Source organism: Eumetopias jubatus, unplaced genomic scaffold (genome assembly GCF_037043125.1).
Source record: "Eumetopias jubatus isolate StellerSeaLion01/CBP00866 unplaced genomic scaffold, mEumJub1_p1.0 scaffold_1, whole genome shotgun sequence".
Classification (NCBI taxonomy): Eukaryota; Metazoa; Chordata; class Mammalia; order Carnivora; family Otariidae; genus Eumetopias; species Eumetopias jubatus.
The window spans coordinates 178,079,515-178,092,014 of NW_028274807.1; the positions used below are offsets into that span (position 1 = coordinate 178,079,515).

Genomic DNA, 12,500 nt, shown 5'->3' on the forward strand with positions numbered 1-12,500 from the left:
AGCTTTTCATTTTTCCTGGGACAGCCGTTCTCTCAAAAACAGTTCTATTGTAAATAACTTCTGTCATTAAGATCTGTGCCCCATGGATCGGCAGCATTAAATGCCTTGGTGTGTATCATAGTATGGTGAACCTCCTTTGGCGCAGTTGTGTTTCTTACTCTGTGAAAGCAGCATTTTGAAAATGCAACTATTCTAGGGGTGGGGTACTAGATGATTTTACAGAGGAAAGGGTATTTTTAAGGCAGATCATCAGCTTGGTAAGTCTTGTTTTAGGCATAATGGGTACGAGGGATTTTCATTCTTGAGTCCAAATAATACGTAATTAATCATAAGAGTAGAAAACCAACCATGAGTTGAATTTGAATTAGTAGCCTCTCCACTCTTCTCCCCACCCCCAAGCATGAGGTTCTTAGACGCCTAACTCACTGACGTGTCCTCCTAGAGCAGCGATTCTCAGCGTGTCACCCAGGCACCTGGGGTGGGGGCGGGCGGTCCTCAGCACTGTTTCAGGAAGTCTGTGATGTCAAAGCTATGTCCATAAAAACATCAAGATTTATTTTTTTCTATTGCTCTCGTTCTTTTATGAACGTACAGTGCAGTAGAGTTTTCTAGAAGTCCCTCTATCACATAACAGAAATGATTGAATGCAGAAGCAAAAGGCCAGCTGTCTTCAATTAAGCTAGACATAGAGGGCTTTGTGAAAATGTAAAACAATGCCATTCTTCCCAAAAAATTCTTGTTGTTTTGGAAAATACGGTAATGTTTCATAAAAAATGTTATTTATGTTAATATGTAGTGGGTGTGTTATTGCTATTTTAAACGAATGAAGGAATAAATATTTTCATATTTCTGACTGTTTCTAACCTGATCAACATCGATTGATATAGCCCAAATAAACAGCAGCCCTTCAGCTTTCTCAATAATTTTTTAAGAGTGTGGGGGACTCCTCAGACCCAAAAGTTGGAGGAACTTTTCTCAAGTACGGGGCAGTTTGTGATAAAACTCTCCTGGCTTGCAAATGAGATTTGGGAAAGTTCTCTAACAAAGACCAAAGGGATTTGCATTCCCTATTCCTTTAGCAGGAGCCCATTTCTACATTTATCTGTGGATGTGCAAGAAAAATATGGATACAAGCTCATGTAGAACGCAAGACCTTACCAAAAGATCATTTATAAGCCCACAACGTTGTGGGAAGAGAACCAAACACACCGTTGTCCTCCGTATATGGTACTTCCAGTTCTCACTGTAGGGTATGAGTCTGTGAGACATCAGCCTTCACCTCTTCATTCAACCAGAGGACGTGTGTTTCCCCAGCACCTTCACAGGGCTGGCCCACGCAGGACAATGCAGACACAGTTCCCTGCCCCACCCCAGGAAGCCGATGTCCTTGTTTAAGGAGACCGTGAGTAACAAACAAGCATAAATGAACAGGAAGACAGAGGAAATGAATGGGATGATACCACACAGTCACTTGGAGGATTGAGAAATAGATTCACACAAGTTGCCCAGCAAAGGCTTTTCTAATGAGACTTCTCTGAGCTGAGATGGGGTTACTGGGTAGATTAGGAAGGAGAAGGGAGGGAGGGACATTCTGGTAGAGGGAATCCTGAGGAAGGACACGGCTCAGTGGGGATAGGGTGAGACGAGAGCCGCCCCGGTAGATGATGGTATAGAGAAACTGATGGGCAAGGACCAGATTTTCTAGGGCATTGGAGGCCCGGTGAAGAATGTGATTTTAATCCAAGTGTGATGAGAAGTCATTGTGGGGGTTTTCAAGCAAGCGAAAGAAGTGATCCTGTTTCTGCTTTATAAAGATGGACCTGGCAACCTTGTAGAGTGGGGAGCCCATGGGTGGGCAAGAGAGGAAGCAGAAAGTGCATCAGGAGGCTCTTGATGTCATCCAGGTGGAGTGGATGGTGCACCAGGGATGATAAACAGAAGTGGACAGAATTGAAATCTTACTTGGAATCAAAGAGAGCAGACCTACAGAGAGAGGGAAGGCTCTGGGGATGGCAGTGAACAAGCATGACCTCTGGTTTTCGCTTGACAACTTGTGTTTTCTCACATGGTTGCAACAAAACTCTGCAAGGTAGGTAGTTTTATAGCTAATTAGAGATCAGGAAACCAAACTCCCAATAACCTGCTTAGGGATCCATAGGGCCCTTCCCAGCATCAGGGCAAGTCAGGTCACTGCCACTGCCCAGCCCCATCTGTGGCTTCTTTTCCCTGGTGTCATGCCTCTGCTCTTTGCTCTAGCCATGGTGGGGACACCAAGTGTGGGTCTGAGATGAAGGTTCCCTTCCTCCCCGCCACCCCCAGCAAGCCAGGGCTATGAGCTGATCTGTGACAAGTTGCCATGCCTCATTGTCTGGGTCTGAGAAATGGGACCAGATGTATCTGCTGGCCACCAGCCCAAGTGGGATTTTATTTACAGGTTTACTCACATCACAGGTGTGTCTGGGCTCCCAGAGAAAGGGAGCATTATTCTTCAGGCCCTGTTATGCCTCTTGGCAAGACGTGGGAGTCCTCCTGAGAGACAGTTCAACCTTTATAAATATCGAGGCGGGGGGGGAGGGGGGGTGGTGAAGGTTTGGAAGCAGTTGTGAGAATTTTAAACATCAGTGATTTGCTTTGAAACAATAGTACCTGTGCATTTCATTTAGGCGGTGGGTGATGACTTGAAAAAGAAAGTTTTGTTTTTAAAGCTATCAAACTCACTGGTTCAGAGGCTGAATGAAGGGAGACAAGAGGCAAGGCAGCAAGGATAAAAATTCTTAAATGCTCTGGGTGTTCACCTTCCGTGTATCATCACAACTCCCTGCTTTCTTGACGCTGGCACAGAGCAGAGCTATGTGAGTCTAGGCGGCTGTGGAGTATCAGATCCAGATGTGTAGTAGCCAGTGACAATTAGCTCAGTGGCATGGGCTCTGAGCTATCCATAGCATCCATGTAGCTATAGAGATGGTACAAATCTGGTCACTTCTCTTCCTTCCAGTTAGCCGGGCAGCCCTTTAAGAAATAACTTTCTGCTTTGGGAACTGAAAATGTACTTTAGCAGTGATTATCTGCTCACTCACCTTTAGGGCAGCCTGTCTCCTTACAACCCCCTGGTTACTTTGCATACACACATGTAGATCTTGCAATTTAAATTTTTATATTTTATTCATATGTGGCACATTTTTCCTGCAACTTGGTAAAGTGCTAAATATTATATGAATATTATTCAAAACATGTGCATTCCATAAAACTCGTTTATATGCCATCATTATCTGTAGCATTAAATACATTTTATATCATCAAAAATTTTATGTATTTAAAAATGAATTTCTACTTAGCTTAAATGCATTAGGGATTATCCTAAGAGACCTTGCTAAAAACGCAGTCATGTTTATTTGTAACTGCCAGAAAATGGCTTACAAAATTGTTAGTGTCTTTTATTATTCCCTACCACTGAAGCACTTGCTTGTTAATTAGAGAAATCTCAACTGTCATAGTTGGCAATTATAGCTTCTGTATCATTGTCTGTTATGAATAGTCAATGAGAGCTGATTAATATGCATGAGCAGCAGTATATATAGCGTGTGCATTGGACCACAATCCAGCTGCCAGAGTCCCTCAGAGGAGGGAGTGGTGTGTGTGTGCGTGCGTGTGTGTGTGTGTGTGTGTGTGTGTGCATGCTGCGAGGGAAGGAGGGGAAGCGTGGAAAGGGAGAGAGTTGTTTGCAGCCTTAGAGAGCAACGCCAATGTGAAGTGTGGCAGCCGCCCGATGCACCTGAGGCTCTCCGAGAATACCTTCATGCTCACACACAGGACGCTGCTTTTCCCGGGTGCTGGCGAGTACTGAAGCCTTCCTTTGACGTTTCTCTAAACATGGGATGCAGTTTGTGCAGCCTGCAGAAGCAAGAGGAGCAGTACAAATTGCTCTATGAAGTTTGTCAGGTAACGCGTTGCATTTTATTCTGTGGGAGTGGACTGGCACTTCCTTGGCAGAGTTGTAACTTCTCAGGAAGGAATTGGGGATCTGGGGGTGTATCTGTGTTGTGAATGAGACAGCTTTTCTGACTTTTTGGTACATTTTCTGTTAAATCTCTTACGTGCTTTCCCTCACAGTGGCACTTAGGTGCCTGTATTTGAATATCTAAATAGATGTTGACAGACACAAAGTATGTTTCCAGCAGTCACGTCACAAAGCTCCTTTATAACGGACCGCTCTCTGGAGTGTCAGTGAATGTCTTAGGAAGGGTCAGAGCGTGGTCACCCTTTGAACAAGTTAGAGAAGACGGGGATGATGATTAATGCTTGTGCGGTTTTGTCTCTTGTTTACAAATAGTTACGAGGCACGCCTTTCAGTAGAGCACAAGCGTCTACCGCAGACTTGATTCTTTCAGCAACTTCTTGTCCTGAGACATGTGGTTCAGATTTATGCTTCACACTTGCCATTCTATACCTCACCCTGTGAAAATTTTAAGAACTTCAAGAGCAGGTGGCTTGATCTTGGGTGCTGTCATCCATGGCAGATGACTTCTCGAAACTTCTACATTATGAGTAACGTGAAAATTCAGTTAAGATGAAATGGGATAGTTAAGGCATTAACCCAGATAACTTACCTTACATTTGTGTTGAGTGTTTTATTTTTAAATATTCAAGTTTTATCCTGAACTATAAGGTTTTCATACTGTTGTTGGTAACCTAACTTGGCAGTTAAGTGTTTTCCCCTTAAATCATTCTAACTCCTTCCAATTTTTTTTCAGCAATCAAAAAAATTAGAATCCTATTAAAAAGGTTTTTTTTAAATTAGAATGACAGAGTAAGGTCTTTGTGGTAAGAAAACAAAGATGCTTATTCCTTAATTTATCACAGTGAATGGGGGCATATTAATATATTCTCTAAAGAGCCAGACAGCTTAAAAAAAGAATTTGATTAGCCATCCGTTGGGCACCATTTTTGCACAAGCCACCAGAGGGCGCATAGCATTAAAAAGACGCAGTGAAACAAGGCGGCTTCTGTGCATTGGCTGCCTCTGTGGACAATCCCATGACAGAGTGACCCTTAGTGAAGAAAAGATGTGTGTGTGCGTGCGCGCGCGCGCTTTTTTTCTCCACTGAAGCGTAGAGAATGTCAAATCAAACCTTTTGCGGCTTGGTCATGCCCCCCCCCCCAACCCCCGCCAACCACCGCTTGTAGGGAGAGCACATCTCTTATACAACAAACAAGCATCTTAAATCAGTGTTTGACATAGACTTCTGACCTATGACTTCACGCTTCGCACTCTGCTGGACTTCTGTCCTTTGGGAGCACGTTGGAAGCCTGGGCAAAAGTGCCACTGGCAGTGGAGGTCTGGCCTCCATCCCTTGTGTGATCCTACGGTGATGTTGTAATCCACATTCTGCCAGGTTATGTGCAGTGAGCTGTGAGCCCCCCAGTTCTCAGTGAGTCAGGCATTCAGAACCAAAACAAGCAGAACAACAGAACCATCACCAGGGTGGTTGTTTGTATGACAGACTTTCACTACTGTGTATATAATATAGTGCATAAAAACAGAGTCTTAGTAACTTGCTGGGATTTTCTCTTTTAACCATCAGTGCACAGAAATATTGAGCATTCATTGTCGTAGATGTGTTTAATTATACTGGTACCCTCCAAAATGTGGTTGCCCCACCCCATTTCCTGCAAATCCGTGTTACCTTGTGCTTTATTCATCTGTATTATTTAGACTCTTCCCCCCTAGCCCCCCAAAAGAAAGAGCCTGGATTCTGTTTGTTTTTACTAGGTGAATTTATGTGGAAATATTTCTGGCCAAAGCATCATGCAGTAAATTGCTGATAAATGACTTCCATCTGGAATACACTTTGTCAGCAATTTAGGAAGCCATGCAGATTTATTTTCAGGAAACTCAAACTACTTTTCGGACCCATTACCCTTGTGCCAACTAAGTAAATCCCCTTTCTCCTATTCTTTGGGAGTCCTGAACCGTAGCATAAAGGAATTCACAAAACACTTGCAGGAATTAATAACTGCATTCTCTTCCTTATTATGCAAAGCCTTATTAAAAGCAGAGAAATTAAGGTTTCCATAAATTACAGTTCCAGAAGGTCCAGTGTGTCTGGCTTCAGTAAGCCCTCATAACAGCAACACAAAGAGGATCAAATATTCTGGGGCTCAGACTTTATCCTTTCCTCATCCAGAGATAATTCAAAGAGATGCTCTTCATTAGGGCCTTTGGCAAGCTGCCTACAATGTCTTTTTGGGGCTGCTGTGAGCTTAATGATGCAGAACAATGGCTTTGCCTCTTGTTGCACACATACCTTATTGTACCTTTCATCACATTAGAAAAACAACAGCAACACAGAAAGTGGCCTGGCCGCCAGAGGGTACTGCAAGGAGTGCACACATATCAGAGATTTGCAGCACGCCTTAAGGGATACACCAAGGTATTTGGGGATCGTGGGAGTACTTCTGAGGGTGGTACAAGACGAGCCTCCTGCCCACCCTGGAGCTGTAAGATCGGGTGAGGTATAGCAGTCTTTGTGATTTCATGGTAACTGTAGAGTCCTGGGGACCATCAAGACAGGACCTGTGGCTGTAGGACAGTTAACATTTAAGTTAGCAGCTGTTTCCTGCTTTGGAAAACTAGCCCATCTCAGGAGACTTTGACTACTCAGAAGCACTGCTGAAGTGGAAGGACAGAAGCAGGAGAGGAAGATGCTTCAAGGTTGTCAAGGGGTGCAATCTTCGACTTGGACAAATTAACTGCCCAGAAGATCTCATGTGCAGGGGTGATGGGGTAGGGAGCTTGACAGCTTTAAAGCTGTAGCCAGAACCCAACTGAAGCTGGTCACCTGGTTATGGGGATGGGGTGGGGGAGCAGTGTTGGCAGGGATGGAGAAGTCTGTGGCTCTCTTGGCTTGTTGCCAGGGACCCCATCACCAGCCAAGCATCAGCCATCCCTCTAGCTGTATCCTTTCAGAACAAGGGGAAGGCCAGTGTGTGGATGCTTTGAAGAGAGTTTTCAGGTAGAGGCTGGGGGAAGGGAAAAGGACACACCAGACAGTATCACTCATTCCTTCCACCTCTCCTAAGGTCGACCAGATGCTTTTTGTAGAATAGTGATCTTTCTTCACTTGATTAGGTCATAAGGAAATAATTGTTTGGGACTTAGGCTTCAAACTAGAAATTATAATAATGAATACATTCACTTAAGTCTATACACATTTTCAAGATGGCAAGGAGAACCTATTAATTGCAGTGATGTTCATTGCAGGAACCAGAGTATTATTTATTGAGCACTTACTGTGTGCCAGCACTGTGCTGACTGTGCATTTCTCCATCAGATCCTCACAGCAGCACAAACAGATGGGCGATACTATTATCCCCATTTCAGAGATAAACTGAGACACAAAGGAATTATAAATGGGGGTGGCAACAATGCCTGTGCTGGAATTCCAAAGTCTGAATTCTTCTCTTATACAGTACAGATTATTTTTATCAAAACCCATGGATAGAGGACCTGTATTATATAGAACACTTAATTTTTAAAAATCATTCTCACCTTTGTGGAGCTGACATGGAGACCCCTCACTCTCAAACAGGGCCATGTGCTTCTTGGCCTCTCCATGAGCTTGGGAGTACTTGGGTCTGTTCTTTTACAAATGGGAGGACTTGAGACAGGGCCTCTGGTCCCTCATGCCAGGGGAGAATGGCGGACAGAGAGAAAAGTGTTCAGGAGGAATGCAGCATTCCCATCAACTTCCCAGGCAGTTTTAAGAATGGTTCATTTGAGAATGGTTCATGTAATTTGTGCTTTTATGCCCCCTGAAGTTGTTGATTTTGAGAATCGGCCGGGTCATGGTATGATAAAGTATGGACAGAGCTAATGGTCGTTAATTGGATGAACATAAACTTGACCTCTATACAGAAATGTTGAACATGGTTTAGTTTTCTTGCAAATGAGAGTGTGTTTGCTTAAACAATCTATCAGTTCCAAAAGCTTTATTATTAGAAGCAGCTTTACAATGCGAATTAGTTGAGGTAAAGCAGGTGTGGAAAAAGAAAGGCCATCTCCTCCTACCTTAATGACATGGCACCTGTCTGTGGCTGAGAATGTCCCATTTTTTTCACGTGGGGCATTTATCCATCACTAGGGCTTGTTTTTTTCTTCAGCTAACATTGGACCATAAACCACTTTGATGTTGATGAAGCAATGAAAAGGAAAGGCTTAGGGTTCGACCAGGGCTTGCTCCCCCATCTTTCTACCGATCTCTTCTTTAGGTACAAAGTATTCAATGACCATAAAGGAGTTCTCTTGCTCTCCTCTTAGGACTGAGGCCAGTTTGCCACCACCCCAGCTCAGATGCCCTTGTGAGTGTTCCCATGAGTCCCTGCGTACCTCTGCATCCCTGCACTGAGCCTCCATGGGGCCCTGTGTACCAGTGTCCCCTGCACGGAGCCCTCCCTCGATGCTCTGCACATTATTCTATTCCTCATTTCTGTATTACCTGTTAATTCAACCTCCTCAGTTACACTGTGAAATCCTGGGAGGTCTAGTTACCACCTTTAGCCTCATCCATGTGATCAGTTGTACACATTGGATTTTGTATGTGTTGGTAGGGCACGAGGAGCAAGAAAAGAAACAGGGGTACTAGTTAGGAACCCAGAACGAGCTGTTGGAAGAGATGACTGTGATTTGGACCAAGAAGGTGCCGATGGAGATCACAGGGGCTACAAGACATTTACTTTTCATTCATTCAACCAACATGTTTACCCAACCAACCCCATGCCGAGTACCGAGCATATCACTCCCTGCTCATTGGCTCCCCAATGCCCTGAAGAGAAAACCTACTCCTTAACTGTGGCCTGCAGGGACCTGTATAGTCTGATGTCTTTTTACCTCTCCTGTGAGCTGCCTGCCACACGCCCATCATGCATCTGCTCTGGTCCTTGCAGGTGTCTCGCAGCACCTAGAACCCACCTGACTCCTTCCGTCTTCACACCTTAGACTAGCTGTTCCTCTCCTTCTATAGTTCACCAACTCATCCTTGAGGACTCAGCTCAAATATCCCTCTCCCCAGAGACCTTCACTGATCTAAGAGGTTCCCCCACCCCCACCCATGCTGACTTTTCTGTGTACAGTTTATTTCCTTCCTAGCACTTAGCATAATTCATATACTATTAACTTGTCTATTGTCTCCAACCCCCAGTCCCCAGAAAAATGTCAGCCCCATGAAGGCAGAGACTTCCTCTCGTTCTCTGTGACCCCCCAGGTCCTGACACATAACCAGTAAACTATTCAGGACATGTTTACCAAATTAACTTCTGAATGAGGAATGTATCAAGTAGGTCCCACTTTGGTCCGGGAAGGCTTTTAGCAATGACAAATGAGCCCACGTCCTGGGATTCTAATGGCTTCCGTAGATATTGCTGCATATCGCCATGAGGCAGGTGGTACACAGCCCCAGGGGAGACGACTGCCCCTCTCTCTGCGTTCCTGTGACCTGCCTGCCATGGCTGGCAGAAAGAAACATATGGAACAGTGAAAAAATGTAGCTTTAATAAATGACTTCTCTTGCACTCATTAATAATGCAGGGAGAGGTCATGGCTACATTGGGGGTGGGGGAGAGCAGACACAGAAGAATACCATCAGCAGGTCCGGAGGCATGCCAGAGCCAAAATAACCCTCCTGCATTCTCTGCCCAGTGTGGGATTCAGCAGGGAACATAGCATCTGCTCTCTAAAGCTCACAAAGCAAGGTTGCTAGCAACATTACCTTCAGTGGTATGGCAGGTGTCATAACATTGGTGAAATGTCATCAGATTCTGCTGCCTAATAGCGAGTGCCATGCTGGGAAAAGGCATGAATGTGTCTACTTCGAATGACTTGCTTTCCTATTTCTTCACCAAGAGCATATTGAGTGGTATGTGTGTATTGGTTAACTTTGGGGAAAGGGTCCTTTTTCCAGTATACTGGTCACCTGCCTGGCAGGATATTTTTTTTTTTCAAAGACATTTTATTATACCCATCAGTTTGTAATAAAGAATATGCTGGAATAGTGCAGAAGTTGGAAGAAAGTTATTGGCATCAATGTTCAATGGTGGGAGTACAAGGATCTTGATTTGAGAGGCAGTGGGGCTCAAGGGGAGATTTCCTGACTGTTGAAGAGTCTCCAGAAGTTTCTTCTAAGTCATTCATTCTCACAATATGCTCTTGGAGCTGCAGCATCGCCATCCTGTAGGAACTTGTTAGAAATGCAGATTCTCCAGCCACACTCCAGACCTCCTGAGCCCGAATCTCTGTGCATGGCGCCAGCAATCTGTGTTGAACAAGGCCTCCGGGTGAGTTTGGTGCTCATTCAAGTTTCAGTCCCTCTGTTCGAAGTTAAACCCAAAATACTGGGAGAGGGAGGACTCTTAGGTTACCTAAGCTTTGGGGCAGATTTTCTTCATTTTCCCTTTGGATGTAGAGGCAGCAGGACAAGCTCCTCCTATCTCAGACACTTCCATTCAGATCAAAAGGTAACCAACCATTTGTTGGTGAATACAAAATAAGTCGTTTTATTTTGGTGAAGCAGGGCTTTTTTCAAGTAAGTTCTATAATATTTAGTTTACAAGTGGGAAAATGAAGGTTAGTGAAGCTTTGTCTGTTAGTCTTTGTTAAAAATATATGTGTGCATATAGACATACACACACACATACACACACGTGTGTGTGTATGTGTGTGTGTGTATCTTCTACAAATTAACCTTCAGTTTTCTTCAACCAGTGTCCCTCTCCCAATCACCCCAGATTCCAGAATCGTCTTGCATCCTCCTAAGTCACATGCCCTCCTACTCCTATAAACGTTCCCTTTCCAATAGTCGATGGGAAATTAATCTAAAGTAATTCCCGATAATGTGAATGATGGTAAGCAGAATCCTCCTGCCCAAAGAAAGTGTGTTTTTAGAAAGACCTTGTTAACCAAATGAATCCTATTTTGCAGAATTCTGGGTGAAACAAGTTGAGCCAGGGACCTCCTTCTGATATTGAGCTAGATGGCCATCACCATGCTGACAGGTCATGACTTACAGACCCTGCTTCCAGAGCATTTTCAGGGTGTAGGACACAGTCCAACTGTATCTGTCAATGAAACAGTACCATTGACCAGTCCTTAGTATCTATCTTAGTGTACATTTTGATGTGTTATGCCAGAGAATAAACACTTTTTAAGGTCTTAATAAGTATTGCCAGATCATCCCCCAAATAAGCCTCTTTTTGTAACACCACCAGCGAGTAAGATCTGTCTCACCTTGTCTCCCATTCCCATACTCACTGGGCATTAAAGATATTCTCACTTTTTTTTTCTATTTGATAGAAAAAGGGGGTGGGGGAGAGGAATGGACTCTCATTTGTAACTTGCACTCTTACACCAGTCTCAAGGCACCAACATTCCTCTAGGGCACTGGTTCTCAAACTGGAACGTGCATCAGCATCACCTAGAGGCACTATTAAAGCACTGAGTCCTCTGCCCCACCCCCAGGTTAGATGCTGCTAGTCTGGGGAGCACGCTTTAGGAGCAACTGCTCTAAGAGATACGTGATTACATATGGATGGATGGATGGATGGATGGATGGATGGTTGGATGGACGGACGGACGGATGGACGGATGGATGGGTCGACGGGTGGGTGGGTGGATGGATGGATGGGTGGATGGATGGTTGGTTGGTTGGATGGACGGACGGACGGATGGACAGATGGATGGGTCGATGTGTGGGTGGGTGGATGGATGGATGGGTGGGTGGATGGATGGTTGTTGGATGGACGGACGGACGGATGGATGGATGGATGGATCGATGGGTGGGTGGGTGGATGGATGGACGGACAGATGGACGGATGGATGGGTCGATGGGTGGGTGGGTGGATGGATGGATGGTTGGATGGACGGACGGACGGACGGATGGACGGATGGATGGGTCGATGGGTGGGTGGGTGGGTGGACGGACGGACGGATGGACGGATGGATGGGTCGATGGGTGGGTGGGTGGGTGGATGGACGGACAGATGGATGGGTCGGTGGGTGGGTGGATGGATGGATGGGTGGGTGGATGGATGGTTGGATGGACGGACGGACGGATGGACAGATGGATGGGTGGGTGGATGGATGGACGGACGGATGGATGGGTCGATGGGTGGGTGGATGGATGGATGGATGGATGGATGGGTGGGTGGACGGATTGACAGATGGACAAAAGGACAGGAAGGTGGGAAGGAAGGCGGGCTTCAAGGTATATGCTTCTCAGTTTTACTAATGCCAGACAGTCTTTCAGCATCATGGTAGAGATGCCTGATGCTTGAACTTTTCTGTCAGTACTTGGTATCATCTGGTTCCTTAATTTTTACAATGCTGCAAATATAAAGAGGTATCTCACTATGGTTTAAACTTGCTTTACTCTTGATTATTAGTGAAATAGAGTATTTTATTTTTGATGTGTGTATTGACCGTATTTGAGCTTCTGTGTGTGTGTGTGTGT

At 44.9% G+C, this 12,500-nt stretch overlaps 1 protein-coding gene across 3 annotated transcripts in view; it reads left to right on the forward strand.

Annotated features, from left to right (window-relative positions):
- The window catches only part of PDZRN3 (PDZ domain containing ring finger 3), a 240,091-nt gene that overhangs the window by 187,954 nt on the left and 39,637 nt on the right, over positions 1–12,500 (forward strand). The window contains exon 1 of one of the 3 annotated variants that reach the window (XM_028101786.1): positions 3,871–3,939. The exons of the other annotated variants lie outside the window; for them this stretch is intronic. Coding sequence (XP_027957587.1) covers positions 3,871–3,939 — 69 coding nt within the window. Of the gene's footprint in view, positions 1–3,870; positions 3,940–12,500 lie in introns of those variants that run through there. 3 annotated transcript variants of the gene reach the window in all.